Source organism: Dendrobium catenatum, unplaced genomic scaffold (genome assembly GCF_001605985.2).
Source record: "Dendrobium catenatum unplaced genomic scaffold, ASM160598v2 fragScaff_scaffold_908, whole genome shotgun sequence".
Taxonomy (NCBI): domain Eukaryota; kingdom Viridiplantae; phylum Streptophyta; class Magnoliopsida; order Asparagales; family Orchidaceae; genus Dendrobium; species Dendrobium catenatum.
The window spans coordinates 162,899-180,961 of record NW_021319370.1 but is presented as its reverse complement, the minus strand read 5'-3'; the positions used below and the strand labels follow the sequence as shown (position 1 = coordinate 180,961).

Genomic DNA, 18,063 nt, shown 5'->3' with positions numbered 1-18,063 from the left:
TATGTATCTTTAGAAATTTCCAATGAAAGGCTACCTTTGATGTACTTTGCAGATTCTCATATTCGTTCTATTTACTGTCTTTCATATTTTTTAACAAAAAAACTCTTTGAGCTGAATCAAACTCATAAAATAGTTTAACTTTTCTTGAATGTTTAGCATTTATTAATAATTGTTATTCTGGCGTTCGGTTCAAGGTTCTTTGGTGGTTAGAAACATAAGTAAGATGCCCGAAAGCAACTTTGGAAGAGAAGGTTTTTCACACATTACAATTGCCGGAGCTGTCCTACATGGAATGAAAGAGGTATGGTGGTCATCCGTATCAGTCGATTTCTGTTTTTCTATAACTGAAGAATCATATACTTAAATGTCCTGTTTGCTTAAAGTAATTATCTTAGTTTAGCCAATTCTAAACTCTTCAAGTAAATAGGTTTTAGTGTTGATGCTTCTGAGGTGTGTTTATTATTTAAAAAAAAGTGCTGTGTTATTCTTTATCCAGCACAATTTCTCGCATTGTAAATGTCAAATTATGCTAAATCTCTCAGCAAGCCTTACTCTGGCATGGTGCGATCTCTAAAATTGGAACCCAGCTAGCTAATGAAGAGTTTATTTAGACTTCATTTGGGACAACTCTTTTATTGTTTTCTAAAACAGTTTTTTAATTTTGAATTAGAATTTTTTTATTACAAAGCAGGAAGACAGTTGTCCCAAACAAAACCTTAATCAGATCAAGGTTGGGCATAGATTTATTTCCCGATATAGTGTGGGATAGGTTCTTATCTGCAAAATGCCGACAACATTGAAATGTTTTTATTTAAATTTATTTTATCTGCCTATTTCTTCTTTTTGATGTGAACATGCATGAAGCAACAACCATAAAATATCTGGCTTTTGCAAATAATAGAGTTTGTTGGTTGCCTGAACATTTGATCAAAGAAGAAAAGCCCAAAGAGAGGATAGAGAAGTGCTATCTTCCCTGAACATACACTCCATTTTCCATTGTTATTTAATAACCATTACCACCATCATCTTGTCAGCCGAATACCCTTATGCAGCATCAGTTCAGCGTTATCCTAGCAAGATAGCTAGCCTTTGGCAAAGGAGAAATAGGTAATCCTTCATTATTTCGTTAATTGCCAATACATAACCGGATATAGGATCAGATAGGAAGGTTGGAATAGCAATATTTCCCAAACTTAAATATTTAGATTCTCATATTATAGCTCAACATGATAAGGCTTGTTCAGTTTGTAGGTCTTATTGGGTTGGGTTGTAACAATGTGTTTCACTATCACTCTGAATAATAGGCTTGAAATATCTAAAATATGTACTCTTATTAATGACATGATCGTCCAAAGTCACAATCTCCCCACTAGATCTATTATTACTAAAATTACACTCCATGTATTCAAGACGGAGAAGAAGCTAGTTGTTCAATTGGCTATTGTGGCGAGCTAACCATGCGGCTACAAAGCCTGGAAGAGACATTGGCCTAGAATCCATTGTTTTGTTAACATTAGTTTTTTTTCCTCATCTTCAGTTTTTTTTTTTGTTTTGTTTAGTACTGGTATTTGACGGCTGCATTTCACTTATTGGCCAACTTAATACTCTCTCTGCATGAAAACCTTTAAATTTGAACTTGAAACAATTATTGTTGTATTCTGAATAGATTTTTTTCTAGGGTTTATTTTAATTTCCATCTTAGGTTATCAATAACAAATGCTGGGAGTAATTTGTGAATGATGTGCATGATAATACGATCTTTTCTAATCTGACCTCTATATAAAATAGAGTCAATGCAATGCACTTCATGTTCAAAAAACGTTTTCTTTAAAACAAAGAATGGTTGTTTACAAGGTAGAAAGGAGGAATGTTTCTCCATTAACAAAATAAATCTTGATGGTCTCTATAAGAAAAATGTTAGTTTTCAAGACAACAGTTAATTGTTATTGCTATCAATATAAGGTTCTGACTTTTTTACGTTGGGTCCAAATTGCTTTTGTTTCACAATGATATATTGGGAAATAGAGAGGACTCCATCCATTATCTTGATATTCTATGTAGTAAAATGAAAACGATATATATTTTCCTCCTAGGGTTTCTTGTAGAGAGGGTCAGGTATCATCACGTCTTTAGTTGTAGAGAGGCAGAAAAGCAGGGCCCAATTATCAACAGAAAATAACGAAAGTTCCCATGGAATGAAGCTGTTCATGATCTCTGATAACTTTTTGTTTTTACATTGGATGAGAAGTTTTTGGGTCCTATGATGCGTGAAATGCTTCTTCAAATAGTTATAAGTATGTAGTTGAGTTTGTTATTTGAATCAGTTGCTTGACCTGGGTCCTGGATCATGGTTGAATATACATGTACATGTTTATTTTCAGCAAGGCTATGAATTTGTGATGTGAAAGGCTTCTCAATTAGTGATAAATATGCTGCATGTTTTATTTTTTTTCAAGGCTTGTTTACTTATTACATAACCTTCCATTTGAAATTTAATGATCTTTGTAACATGTATTTTAATTTTCCCTCATGCAATATGTAATAAATTATTGGTCTGAACACTCTGCAGGTACACGTAGAATAACGTTCTGGAACTTAATATGTTAATATGCTCTTGTAGGTTGAACTTTGGCTTCAAACATTTACTCCAGGATCTCGAACACCAATCCATAGGCACTCATGTGAAGAAGTATTTGTCGTTTTAAAAGGTAGAGGTACTCTTATGCTTGCCTCAAGCTCTCATAAGTACCCGGGGACACCTCAAGAGTACCCTATCTATGCGAACAGCACATTTGCCATCCCTGTGAATGATCCCCATCAGGTAATGATCTGTGAATTTCAACTTTTATTTCCTGGGATCCATCAAATGTACTCCCACAAATTATATACATATCTTCTGGACGATCCATACCATAAAAATAGTTCACCAGGACATGATCGTCTGTTCCAGTACCATATCGGTTTCTCTGTCTGCTTTTGAGCATTACCTGATTATGATTACTAGGCCATCCTTTAAGTTAGGCTATGCAACAGTACTTAGGATATTCTTTCCCTTGCGTTCACTAAATTTATTTCTTTGGACATTTGTGAGCACAACCAAATTTTATATGGGCATTTCATGGACTAGTTATAGCAGTTATTATCATATTATTAGTAGCTGTTGTGTGGTATTTACTTGGAACCATCCCTATTGGATAATCTATGTTGTAAATTGGATCAGTGTCTTATTTCGAAGAAGTAGGTTACGGTAGCATTTAGCTACTGATTCTTTGTTGATTGGAGGAAAATATTCTTATAATTGATGCACAAATGAATAAATCGGTGGCAGAAATTTGTTACTATTTGACCAGAGAGAGAGAGAGCATTCGTGTCTGCATTTTATGAAACTGCATTTTATGAAAAATCAAGTCATAGTAGTATTTTTATTTATTTATTTATAGGGTATTTGGTTGATACATAGTAAGTGTTAAGCATTCAAAATATACGGATTTTAAGAATTTTTGTGTCTGGTTTGATGAAAAAGCTCACAACTTCAACTTGGTCATACTGTGCTTGCTTTTCTTGAGGGATTGTAGCTCCAGAAGCAGCAAGCCCTACTTCATAGTGTTTATGGTAGGCTCGTAATGGAGACTACTCATTGTTATGCCCCATCATGTAGACTACTTCGACTTCTATGATTTCATCATCTTCGTCCTCTTCTTCTTGTACTTGAATTTTTGAGTGGTACTTACACTGGATCTTCAGTCTGGTATGTTAAATGAAGATTTTCTTGATAAAAGTGAAATTCTAAGGGGTAGTCCTAGGGCTGGTTTGGCCTAAGCCTTTGCTGACCCCCTTTCATTGTCCCCGCAACCAATAAAATTCCTCCAATCATCCAAGGGTGCTACTCACATCCTTACTCACCCACCATAGAAATTAGAAGTCTTGAATCCACCCCTTTAAGCCTAGGTTAGATACAATGAGTAACAAAAGAAGAGTGTAGCTTATGTTTTGATGTCTAGGTTCTACTTCATGACATTATTGTCTTTTTGGTTATGTATGCCAAAAAAGCTAGTAGAATATATAGTTTAGGAATATGTTAAATAATATAATTCACTGTTGACCTTTATATGTATTCCTCGATTGACTCAAGCATGTGCAATGAGAATGGTGATTAACTATTGCTATGTTATGCAAAACGAGTCCAAAGCGCCTTGAATGCGATCAAAATCACTTAAATGTTGCCCATTTGTACAAGTAACTGCGTCGAGGCATTTAAAGTGTAAAAAATACCAATGAAAGAATTTTTCACAGTTGACTCAATCGAATGTAATGAAAATGTCAGTCTATGGCCACAATGTTATGTGAAGTTGTTGAACATTGTTCATTTTTGAAACAGACTGCATCAATACCTTTAAAACATTGAAATTACCCGAAAAGGAGACCCATATTGCCCGAGTTATTGCCTGAGTCTATGTGTGGAGTTTACTCATGCGCGAAGTGATGCCAACTGCAACACCAAGCCAAGCCAAACTTAACTCTGCCTGTCGCAGAACACACTACCTCTAGCCCCCTCCTTTAACCTAATATACCTTCAGATTGTCACCAACCTCTTGTGCGCGACCAACCCTCCAAACAATCAGTAGCTGCCCTAGTCGACTGTAGTCACTATAAGTCCTATCGACCACTGTAGCTCCAGCTTTGTAGACCCAGCCTACCGTCGGCCCTATAGCTCCCCCTCACCATCTTCCTCCTCTAGTTAGGCCTGACCAAACTCGACACCTTGCAGTCGACGACTCTTCCTAGCCAACCCTCTTGCTTCCTCCGTCAGCGAGGCACATGCTCTAGCCATCTCTGGCAAGCCCAACCAAGTCCAACACACCCAAACCACCAACTACCCATTACCCTTATTGTTTTCTCTCTCTACCATTCTCTTTACTTTTCCTCTTTATGTAGAGTAAAAAATTTTCCTCTCTTCCTCTGTTTTAACCCTCCTCGCTCTCTTTCTTTCTTAACATTCCAATTATATCTACCCTGTCATGTCTCCCAATTTTAGATAACAGTCCCTCTATAAATATTTATCTCTCTTCCCTCTCTTTGTCTCTCTTGAAAAAGAGAAAACATAGAACCAAATAAGGAAAAAGATAAGTAGGAAAAATAAATAGAAGCAGCAACAACAACAAAATGGGGGTAAAAATAGTAAAAAAGAGAAGAATTTAGTGTTTCAACCCCTATTGCCTCTCCATATCGTAGTTATTGCCTCGCACTAAGGTATAAATTTACAAACACTCAAAAATTCCAAAATCTAGAATGTGATGTATTTGGTATGCAAGTGAAACTCGTGTGCGCTTAGCTTATTGTAGTGGGGGAAACTCATATGTAATGATGTAACGGGTAAGCCTTGTGCATGTTTTTCTTAACACATCAAGGAAAATTTAAATACATGCGCGCTTCTTTCTTGATGCTATGTGAAAATATTATAAAATTTTGAGCAGGACTATGAAGACTCATGCACGCTCTTCTTGGAGAGCTGAGATAGAAAATGCTTAGCCGCGGTGTCCTACGACATTGACCATACATGCATTTTTTATGGTGTTGGGATGGCCTAGAACTCTCAAGGACGCTTAGCCATAGTGTCCTATTTTCTCTCAATGCCATCATATTTGTGATTTACACATGTAAGTGGATAGAAGATGTACTTTTAAGTTTTAACCTCTAAATAAAGCTTTGTGTGCATTTCAACGATAAACACTTGTAAAAATTAAAAAATTGTGCAATCATTTCTAGAAGCACTCGGTTTCCTCGAAAAGTGCACCGCTTTCTCAAGAAGCATATTGTTGCCTCAAGAAGCATGCTATTGTGTTGAGAGTTCACAACTGCCTCGAGAAGCATGCCTTTGAATCAAGAAGTACACGGTTGCCTCAAAAAAAGTGTGTAGCTACTCCTAGAACAAATGCAATAAATGAAGTACATTGAAAAGCATGTGAATGCTCTATAAATGCAATTAAAAATGCGTAAAGGCAACATAAATGTATTGAAAAGTATGAAAGTATATTGAAAAACATACAAGTTTACTATGCAAATGCATTGAAAAATGTGCATGGCATGCCCACCGAAAGGCATGATCATTATTGAATTTCTTCACGTATGCTTTTATAAATATGCTCTATGCTTGAATATAAAGTCTAAGAATATTATGTGAGGTTAAAAGCAACTTGAACGAAAATCCCCTCATGTCAAAGAATGTGCAACGATTTTACATCTCCTATAATCATTTTTAAAATCTACGAACTTTTTTTTTTAATTGAAATACTTGTATGTGCCTCGATCAAATACATCAAAGATCTAAATTTGAAGTTCGAGAATACCGTGCTAGTTAAAATAAAGAATAAATTTAGATTGTATTTATTCTTCGAAAAATGTGCAATTATGTTATGTCTACATAAAAAAATGCATGAGTATAATGTGCAATTGCATCTAAAAGCATGTAAATCACTGCATGAATACACAAAATATGCACGTTATATACTTTATGTTCCAGCCCTTAAAAGATTAAGTTTGTTTTCTTATGCTCTGGTAAGTACTCTAAACTTTCGAATTTGTCTGAGAACACTGAGCTAACAAACTAAAATGAAAATCTACAAGCAAGTTGGTAGAGTCGATAAGATCAATAAGAATTATATTATTTAAATAGCTCAATGATGATCATGATGATAGTGAATCTCAATTGGAGGGGACCTGATCAAAATACCCCCAAGTCTTAGAACAAATTATTGCGGGGTTCAAATTTTTATAAAAAAATAAAAAATTTAATAAGGAAAGATAATATTCAAGTTAAATTTACCATCCCTAAAATTTAAAGTGAAAATTCATCCATACTTCGCAATCGTTTATCAAGTGTGATAGATTGAAGGATAACCTCAGGTCATAAAGAGTCAATATCTTATCGAGTGTATCATTACAATTCATTCTTAAACGATCTCTTGTTAGTAAGGTTGTGGTACGTCCTCTAACTGAATTGTTTAGCTAAAACAAAATAACAATTAAATTACGGTTATAACTAGGCCCGGTGAGTTCTCTAATGGATAAAAAATCATCGATTAATGAATCATAGGGTGTACTTAATAGAATATTAAACTCTTTGTTAGCTAAGGTCAACTTGATTTGCCCTCTTAGATAAATATCAATTCAAGTCTATAAGATACATTTGAATGAAGCAACTCATATTCACCAACAAGGATCATTCCATCAGGTTTGGTCGACTATCTTCTTTGACTAATTATATTAGCGACCATGACAAGCTGGGACGACGAAATTGTATGACGTTGATCGGGTTTATCATCATTCCCCCACCATTCTCTTTAAGCATTAAGTGATAAATTTCAAATTGTAACCCTAAATTAATTTGTTGCCATTATACATCGAGCACTTAGTGTCTATTTGTCGATTAGTCTTAATTGAAAATTCTCTCATTATCAGGGGGTAATTAACCATAAGGTCTTGCGCCTATGAAAAACCTAGAACCATATCATAAAGTCCTCACAAAATGAGGGCGAAATCTCTGGTTATTGTCTTATCTCAAACCTAATCGGCCTTATAGAAATTAACCCTAAACAACCTTAAAATTCTCCCAGTGAGAGGCCGAGCGCAAATTTTCGGAGCCCATATTCACATAGAAGTATAAACCTAGTGTATGTTGAATAGATATTTAGAGATCTTTTGAATCTTGATTTGACTTGATGATTGTGGGTTAAGATGGTTATTAAATATGAAAGCTTACATTGGTTTAAAGCTTCTACTTAATCTAGACGTTTTGGTGGGGGAAGTTCGTGGCTTCCACCATGAAGACTATGCTTTTAAGGCTAAAGTGATGCTTATAGTTCTTAGAACTTAGATGCTGTAGCTAAATATCTAATGGTTTGGTTATTTATTTTGTTCAGTCAAACAAATATTGACTATATACTTTTCATATGCTACCATTTGTTTTGGTGGTATGCAGATTTGGAATAATGATGAGCATGAGGATCTTCAAATGCTAGTTGTGATATCTCGTCCACCTGTGAAAGTGTGAGTAGTTATCCTCATTTATATGCCTATCAATTTGTTATTATTTTTCTTATTTGTGTCTGAGGGAAATAACTAATGCAAGCTCATACATGGTATTGTTATTTGCAATCTTTCATAGAATATTCCCTCGTTATTTATGTTTTGATCGTTTTTCACTGTTTTTTTTGACAGACATTGAAGCTCCTAAGCATCTGCTTTCTTTTTTTTCTTTTTTTTTAATCTAATTGAAGTTGATGGATTATGATAGAACAGTTCTAGATATATTTCAGACTGAATGCACGGGCTCCTTACATTTCTGTATTATCAAAGGAAATTAAGATTTCTAGGTTCGGACTGACAGTGATTTCATTAAAACATTGGCAATGCAACGCCTATTAGCTTGTTGGTTGAGCTTTATGTTTCTTTGGTTTTGCTGTCTTTATGTGTGATGTGTGAATTTGATATTAAATTTGCTCAAAATTAAAAAAAAAAGAAAATAAAACACTGGCGAGCTCGTTAAATTATCAACTTTTGAGCTGCATTTAAACGTGTTGTTGGTGAAAGATGGTAACTAGGGGTGGAACCTGTCTTAATTTTCAAGGGGGCAAACTTATAAGTAATTGTTGGTGTTGCCTTGAAGTCGACTCGTCGCTACAAGAAAATGGGTCAACCGGTTAATAGCGATGAAGTATGAATGATTTTTTTTGCAAAAAAAATTAAAAAGATGTAATTGATTAATCATTCAATTTCTATAAAATGTATGCTGGAGTTGTCTTGAATTTGGCTTGACCTCTATTTGTTCGTATCCTTGATCGTTGTACGCTTTGCAGATAGGTCGGGGGTCCAAGGGGAAACGCCCCCGGCGAGGTTCGACCTGTTTTGGTTGTAAGAATATTTTTTAAATTCAATTTAATTAATAAAATGATGAATTCTTTTTATTATTTCTCTTAGTATTTGGTTCATTATTCCTTAACAATAACACCACTATACAATGTGTTTAATTATCCTGGGGACAGTTGCCTAAAGGTCATAGTATTTTAAAACTTTTAGGTGGTTTGGGGGTGGGGGCAAACCCTTGTAATAAAGACAAAAAAATAGGTGGATGACAAATTATCTAAAGAATCATATAATAAAGAATTTTTTTTATGTGTGTGTGTGTGGGGGGGGGGGGGGGATTTGCCCCCCGGGGTTTAGGGAGCGTGACTTGTGGCATGTGTGCGACAGTATAAGAGCATGCAGGACACATGTCAGCAAATTGGCTTCATGCACATCGCACAATCCAAAAATACAGCTGGTGATTTTGAGTAATTAATATCCATATATTGACATTTAGTTTTTCTCTAGGAAAGCTACGCGTTCACTTCCACGATGGTCAGGCAAATTTAATATGGTGGAATGTAATCGATAAGGCATGCATTACAAGACAGATAATTTTGATTAAATTATCACTGTTCTCAAATTTTTTTCCATTTTGGTTGTTCAAAGTTGCACGAACTTAGAAACCTTGCACGAGTACCACAGTTCCAACTTTCCTTTTATTGTCCGAGAGTGTATGTTTTGTGTTTTGTTTCTTGGTCATAACGTATTTTCTACTCATTTTTAATGTAATTTCGGTAATTTGAAAACAGAATAACATGAAAAATAGTGTGTTTTTGATTAGTGAAAATTGAGAGTATGTCTAGAAGTTTTTTCTTCAAGTGCCAAATGAATGAACAGGAAATAGGTGGAGTAATAGTTGGGCTACTAGAAACTGCACAAGGGATAGTTGGAATCAATTGAAATTTAATTCTTAGAAACTTTTTGTGCCAAAGTTTTGTATTATAGATGCATAAATCATCGTAATTACCTTTTCCTTATATTATTTGGGTTTATTTTATGAATGATCATTTTTCAGTCATTTTGAATCGTCAAATTTATCTTTAAACAAATTAGTTTAACAGTATAGATAAATCCTTGGAAAAATTAAGAGCTGATGCAGAATTATGACTTAGACTTCGTTTGAGAGGACTTTTTTATTGCTTTTTAAAATAACTTTCCAGTTTAAAAATTAAAATTTTTACTAGAAATTAAAATTTTTATGCTAAAAAACTGCTTTAAGAAGCAAAAAAGTCGTCCCAAACGAAGCCTTAGACTTCACAATCTTGTGGTACATAAGTTTCATAGAATTTCTCTGTTGTCCAAAAGATGATGAATCACTTCGAGCTTCTAATTCACCCATGGTTTTTTATAAGGAATTTTAGTTTTGAATTCCCTTACTAGATTATTATTTGTTACACGATTAAATTTGTTTGTAACAGAATTTTTACTCTAAAAATTCAAGAGAGTTTACCTTGAAATCTACACCTATGATATTTTTCACTTACTGAAAATTGAAATTTCTTACGTGCATCGTTTAGCTTGTAATCAATATTAGTACAGTAGCTGAGTGTCATCAACTTATTTCTTGATGATTTACTGTTCTATTGTCAGGTTCATTTATAATGATTGGAGCATGCCACACACTGCAGCCAGGCTCAAGTTTCCTTTCTACTGGGACCAGGAAGTTTTGCATGAACCCAAGGATGAGCTCTGATATCAGTTTACAAAATAGTATGTATATGTATATATGCTCTCTGTAGATGACGAGCTGCAATGTAATGTAGTTATATAGTTCTTCTCACTCTTGATATGCCACTTAGTGATGGATTTTAATTTTAGAATAGTAAATTTGCTCTTAACATTCTTAACCTATTAACAAATAAATACTAATCACCATTTTTTTATCACCGCCATGTTACTCGTCTAATGAATGGACGCCCTGTTACTCTTACCACATGCTGCTTATGATCATTTTTATATGGATATAATTGACAGTATTATAAGCAATTTTATTAACCCATGTTAATTAACAGTTTTAGCTTAAAAATAAAATATTGAATACAAAACACTGTACATCGACATACAGAATTTTGGTTGCAATCGTTTTTTTTTTCAAACATTATCGTTGTTCCACGTGATGACGACTAATGTTAGCATTCACAATTGCTTTTATCAAAAGATGTTTGATATAGTATGTGGTGCTTCAATGTGGTGATTAATTTAGGGGTTTGTTTGTTTTGCTTAAAAAGAAATACTAACTATGAAATGCTGTATAAAATTAATGCAATGCATTCAAAATATTTGAAGTTGATTAGATGAGTTTAAAATTAATGCATGTGCTTTTATGCACTCTTTTAATAACAAATTTTAAGAAGTATGATAAAACATATGTAGGCTAATAAGCTAAATAACAATAAGATAGAATAAAATTCTGAAAAATGAGGATAATTTTATTTAAGTTCCTTATGTATTTATGTTATTGAAAAACGAGGATAATTGTCTTTGTAAAACTTTTCCCGTATAACTTTTTTATATGTTAAGAGATTTAGATTATGAATATTTTGAATATATTCTGAAAATTTTTTCCTGGGAGATTTTGAAAAAACGGCAATTTTTCCTACTCAAAAATTTATTTTGACATCGAAAAATAGTGCTTCAGTTTAATTAAAGCTTTAGGATGGCGTTTTACACAATCTATGAGTTTTTTATTTATGTTGTCTGCCGTTAGAACATTTTGACAATTTTTTAATTCAATTCAATTATGCTTTTATTAAAGAAATTTATAAAAAAATATGAAAGAAATGTGATGTGATATGATGTGATGTAGGCGGCAGTGGGCGACCAAGGTGACATTCTGTTACCGAAGTGTTATGATGCCTACGCCAGCCCGCAACGGTGACCGAGGTGGGATTCTGTTACTAAAGTGTTGTGATGCTGGTCCCAGTGGGTGACCGAGGTGGAATTTTGTTACCAAAGTGTTGTAATGCCGACACCAGTGGGCGACCGAGGTTGGATTTTGTTACCGAAGTGTTGTGATGCCGACGCCATTGGGTGCCCAGGTGGGATTTTGGCAACGAAGATATATGAAAATTTGGGCTTAACAATTATTCTAATAATTATTATGAAGTGATTGTTTATAATTCAATTAATTTTAGCATTTTTTTAATTTTATTCAATTTCATTATATGATTCAGTTTAGTTTTTCATTTTTTTTTAGTTTTTTAGTTTTAGGTTACGATAGCCTATTGAATCGGATTAAGCTCATTATGCTTTAGCAATTGTTTTCAGGCCTGGGGAAGGGTAAGGAGCGAGTTTGGATAGCAGGTTTCGATCTGTGCTATTAGTATGTTTTGGTTAGTTTTGATTTTTGCAGACTTGACTTTTATTTTGTTATTCTCTCTGTTACAAAGTGTTGTTATAGATAGCCTTCAGATTATATATAGAAAATTATGTTGAGATTCAGTTGTCTTCTGTTTTATATTGTATTCAATAATGCCTCAATATAGTATATAAATTAGAAGTTTATTTTAATACTTCTTCAACAAGATCTTGGGGTCAGTCTTGCCACAATCTGACACAATATTATCTATGTGATATCAGGTCATATTGGGTTGGGTTGTGACACGACATCTTCCTAATTTAGGAGAATTTTGGGGACATGTCAAGAAAGGCGTGCATGGTCGGTATCAGGTGACACCGCGGCTGTGGTCTTCTATGGCACAACGTCAAGAAAAACTTGCATTAGTTGCAAGGGTACCTACACTAAAAATTTACAAATTTCCCCTGCATAAAATCACACGCGAATACTTAATTTTATCCTGCCATGCTAAAAAAAGCGCGCACAGGGCTTACCTGTTTCGTCTCAGGCGCCGCGTCAAGCTTCCTCTCATCGTGCTAAGAAAAGCGCGCATAGGAGGTCTACTTATTGCGGCGCAAACGTAAACAACAAGATTTTAGAGTTCTTTTAAGTTTAGTGAGCATTATACCTTGCACCAGCGAGCGAGGAGAGGTGGTGATGATGTCAAGGGATCAAGTCACAATATTTCTCTTCCTCCCTCTTTTTTTTTGAATTTCTCTCTTTGGGTTGAATTTGTGACTTGGAAAGCTGGTAGTGGACTATTTTGGATTTGATTTGTGAGTTAGAGGGCTGGCAGTGGTTGTTTTGGGTTGGGTTTGTGAGTTAGAGGGCTGGTAGTGACTGTTTGGACTACTGTTTGGGGTTGGATTTGTGAGTTAGATGGCTAGGAGGAAGTGTAGGAGTGTAAGGTTGTTGCTGTTATGGAGAAGGTTGTAGTTGCTGCTGTTGGAGAGATGTGTGGAGGAGTTATTGGGTTAGTCTGAAGGTGACTGTGAGGTAATACAAGAGAGGTGGTTGCTGTTGGGCTGTAGGTGGGTTGCACAGTAAAGTGCTGGGCTGCTGTAAGGGAGAAGAGGGGTAGTTGGCTTGGGCTGTGAGGAGAAACGTAAATGGGTTGTGAGGAAGGAATGGAAAGGTGCTGGGTGGATTTGCTAGATGTTGTTGAAGACCTGCCAGTGTGAAGGTGTTTAGGTGAGAGTGTTGTATAGTATGGACTGTCTGGTGGTTTGGAAGGTCTTCACGTGAAGAAGATTGGCCCTGTCTGTTGTTGATGTGGAGTTCGATTAGGGGCTTGGATGAGGGAGATGGTAGAGGGAGGTCTGTTGTGGTTGTTTGGCTGTTTGGCTATGTGAGCTGCTGTAGTTGAGGAGGCTTACGGCTTGCTGTGGAAGAGGGGTTGTTTCGGCTGTTGGAATGCAAAGTGCAGGTGGAGATGCAGTTGCGATCAGTTTTGGCATGAGGTAGAGGAGGAGGACGGCTGTTGGGGTCAGTTTTACCGTGAGTCAAAGGCGGAGGAGGGCTAGTACATGAGAAGCAGAGAGAGACGAGGGAGAGAGCAGAGGGAGCTGGGGCTAGTGTGAGTGAATGGAGAGGGAATGAGAGGGAGCCGGGTTTTTGTTTTGTATTTCCCGTTGCCTGTTAACGCGCCATAGATTGTAGTGTCGTTTTGCAACGCAGCCAAATTGCGGGATTTAATTAGGATTTCGACAGGAGATTGTACCAGATAATCGACCCTCCCACCCGTAACGTGGTTATCGCACACAAAACTCATATTTTGGTGAAGGAAAATGCACACTAGGGTTTAGAAACATCCCCCTAACCTTCCCTAAACTTTTCTCTAAGAAAAACCAAGTTTTCTCAAAACCCTAGAAATCTTCTCTTCCAAAAATCTTGAGAATGAGAGGGAAAAACCTAGTTCTATTGCATACCTTTAACTTCCTTTAAGCTCCTCTACGATTTCCTCAAGTTTTCTCGCCGGAAAAAGTCGCCGGAGCCGGCCGTCACTCTTGCCCGACGCCCCTACCCGTCCGCCTCTTCTCTCTTGTCCGCTCGGTTTGGGTGAAAAGGGGCGAATGAGGGAGAATGTGAGGGGTTCGGTTTGCCTAATAGGGAGAAATGGGACATGCCAAAAGACTCTCATGCCCTCACTTAAGTAGATTTGGCTTAAGAAAGACTTAGGGGTAGGATTGGCATTTCTAACTTTCCAAAATTCATAATTCTCGAAATACTCATAATTAAATATAGGTTCTATATATGAAAACGATCAGAATTTTGCGCTCTATTTTCTAAAATTATTCCCGTCGAAATCTGACAACCTCAAAATTTTCACTTAAACCTCGTCGCGGCGCTTTGAAAAGCGTGCGAGGTCTTAGACGGCATTTTCGGGTTTTACAATATATATATATATAGTTTAAACAGAGGAAAAATATAATTAAACCCTAACATAGTTCTTCGCTTTTCGTGCATCGTGATTTCCATGTTGCCAATTCGTAACTCATGCAAATTTCGCTTTTTTGCTCTTGCAAGGATCCAAGCAATATTACTATCATTTCTAGGTATTTCTGATGTTCCGGACACAACAACGAAGTCCGTTTTGTGAACGGGCGGTGTTCAGGTAACGCTACGCATCATTTCATTCGTAGTCCGTCAATTTTGATTACCTTCTATGGCATGAGTAATATTACAACCTTTTCTAAATGATTTCGACGTTTCGTACACGATGTGAAGTCCGTTTTACGAACGGGCAATGTCGCGCAACGTAGAGTTTGTAAACTGTCGATTTCGACCACCTTCACTTAATTCAACTGCGAGGCGTCCTCCCTTAGGTAAATTTGATGTTCTTATAGCATCAGTGTAATTCATTTGACAATCAGAGGTTGTTTGAGTACTTTGGTGAAGTGTCGTGCTTGCCAATAGTCATGCTTGTCGTTATTTCAATTGATTTACACACAAATGACTCTGCCTTAGGAAATTTGATGTCCTGAGCATATCAATGTGATATATTTCACGATCGGATAAAGGTTTAACTTATTTTGATAGCGATCGAGGTGTCCTGATGCTCGTGATAAATGACATATCTGTTATTGATTATGGAATATGTATAGAGGTGAATAGTGCTTAAATGCAGATTCCTATCATAGGAAAGCAGCATGCCTTAACAAAACGTGAAGGTAGTTTTAAAAAAAAAATCGAATATGAAGGCCTTACTATGTTTCACCAGACTGAATGAATGCTCAACAGCAGTATGAAATACATCTTAGTGGGGCAGTTGCACATAGACATGGATCCTGTGCAATCTTTATAAATTTTTGGCTGAAAAAAAAATCTTTATCCGGAGATGTTAGGTGAAGGTGAAGCCAATTGAAGAGAAAGAGTTATTTTTGCTCATAATTTTGTGCGAATTTTAGTTGATTTTATGTTAAGACAGATGAGAATATTGGATTTAGGCTTCGTTTGGGACGGCTTTCTTACTGCTTCTTAAAGCAGCTTTTTAATAGAAAAAAATTATTTTTGTTTTAAAAAATTGCTTTAAGAACCAGTAAGAAAACCGCCCCAAACGAAGCTTTAGTCTCACATAGGATAGGTGAAAAACACAAAATAGTTGTCATTACCATTTGCTTTAAGCTTTCAGGTTGGAAATGTGAGTAATCAATCTGATGCAGGACTACTTAGATGCAATGCTTATGAATTTCATTTAGGCTTTGCACAACTCTTCGATTAGAATAAGTTCATAATAAAATTACTAGCAATTATCCACGGCGAGTAAAACAATGAAGGAGTTAATCTTGCATAGGCTAAATCACATGCGCCAACTTTTGAACAATCAAGATAATTGAGAAAATAAAAGCAATGCAAATAATAGTCTTCAAGTTAATCCCTAATCTAACAATGAGAGTTAGGATGCATAGAAAGCACACTCAATCCCTACAATTTACTAAGCTTTAGCAAGAGCACTTGGAGAAGACTTTCGCAATGACAATCTAACCAATTGAGAATTTGGATTTAGAAGAAATTGAATGCAAGTGGAAAAGAGGAAAACCTTTGCTTAAGGATACGTGGAGATCCTCCAATCAAGGCCTTCGACATGTTCGTTGACGGCTTCCGTTAGACGCACAAGATGCCCCCCACGTCCTCTTCGATAGTATGATCAATCTCATTCTCGTGATGATGTACACGGATATCTTGACAAGAAAGAAACTTCTCTTGCCTTGTGGTAGGGGAAAGAACCAATGGCTGAAATCTGAAATCAGTTCCAAATTCTCATGAGTAGACTATGAGAACTTAGTGGAGGGATCCAAGACTAGCCCTGAGAAAATTCGGCCAGCAACCAGTAAGGAGTTTCCAGATTTTCTCACAGGAAAATCAGCACTAGGAGAGAATTTCTGAGAGAAATTCCAATGGAGAGGCTGACGGGTACGTGAGAGAAGGTGTCCAGGGAATTAATTCCTAGTTTAGAATGCCATCTTAGGAAAAAAATGAAGTGGGCTTGAGTGGATTCGGCCCAGGCAGAAAATTATGGAGATCTGAAATTACTTCCAAAAGCTAGGGAATTGTTTAGGAAATAATTAAAACAAAGCAGCAGGAGGATTCGGCCATGAGGAGGTTTTCAAATTGTTTCCCAAAAGGTGGGATGTAGTTTAGGAAACAATTCTCTGGAATTGTTTACTGGGCCGGCAGCTAGAGAAGCCAAAGAGGAATTTGTGGAGAAGATTTTGGGAGATTAAAAAAGGCTAGGAGAAGAGGAAATTTCTTAATTAAATTCAATTTGAATTTGAAATTCAAATTGATGTAATTAAGGAACTTTCCTAAAATAGATTTATTAAATTAGGAAAGATTTTGAAATTCTCAAGGATTAATTTTGAATTTCAAATCTACCCACGTTCAACTCAATCTAAAATAGGAAACAAGCTTGAATGGGAGAAGAGGAGAGTGGATCGGCGGCTAGGGAGATGGAGGCCGGCGGCATGGGGATTCGAGCATGGGTTTGGCCGTGGAATGGAGGGGGATTTTGGAGGGGGAATTCGGGTGCTAGGGACACCGGCGGCTAGGTGAAGAGGGAGGAGATATGGGAGAAATAATGGGACGAGAAGAGAACGGGATAAACGAAAGAAACCACGAACCCGACTTATCTAGGTTGATGGGTATTGCGCCAAACTTCTTCCTCCCCTAGGAAGCTTTCTCCATTAGACTCTCAAGCTCTCAATGTTCATGCAAGAAGGAATTTTAATAAGCAATTCTTCATTCATTCATTCATCAACTTGAAAATAAAACAAAGGGGACTTTAAATAGCCTCATACAAAAGACTCCAAATAAAATAACACAAATGCCCTTAGGCTTACACATGACAACTCCCATAAAAAGGGGTACAATGGGAAGTAATAAAACACACATAAGAAAATAATAAAATGCATGAAAATAAAATACATCGACTCAAAAATATAAAGACTCGATCGTGGCCGTAGATCGGCGGCCACGTCGCTGGTAAACTTTCCATGATGATCTAATGTCCCCATCACAATCACCTGTGTATTTGGTCCAAGTTTGCTCCCTCTTTGATTGGTTGTTATCAATTAGTGATACAATAGTTGTTGGATTGTCTAGTATCAAGTGGTTCATGGGACTTCCATAAGTTTTTGATATTTTTATCATGATTGAGCAAGGTTCAAGAGTGGTTAACTTCCACACAAACTTCCAAGTATGTTTATTGTTAAACTGCTTTCTGTGTCACTTGTAAAATTGATATCAGCAACCAGTTCATTATTTTGACTGTTAAATCTAATATTTTTTATGATACCTTTAATATTACCGGTCAAGTGGCCATC

General features: G+C 36.2%; 1 protein-coding gene across 1 annotated transcript in view; it reads left to right on the top strand.

Annotated features, from left to right (window-relative positions):
- Positions 1 to 18,063, top strand: part of LOC110112901 (auxin-binding protein 4) — a 36,726-nt gene that overhangs the window by 16,405 nt on the left and 2,258 nt on the right. Inside the window, exons 2-5 of the mRNA XM_020845289.2 lie at positions 195 to 301; positions 2,621 to 2,821; positions 7,979 to 8,046; positions 10,495 to 10,614. Of these exons, the coding sequence (XP_020700948.1) occupies positions 195 to 301; positions 2,621 to 2,821; positions 7,979 to 8,046; positions 10,495 to 10,597 (479 nt within the window). The 3' untranslated portion in view covers positions 10,598 to 10,614. The remainder of the gene's footprint in view (positions 1 to 194; positions 302 to 2,620; positions 2,822 to 7,978; positions 8,047 to 10,494; positions 10,615 to 18,063) is intronic.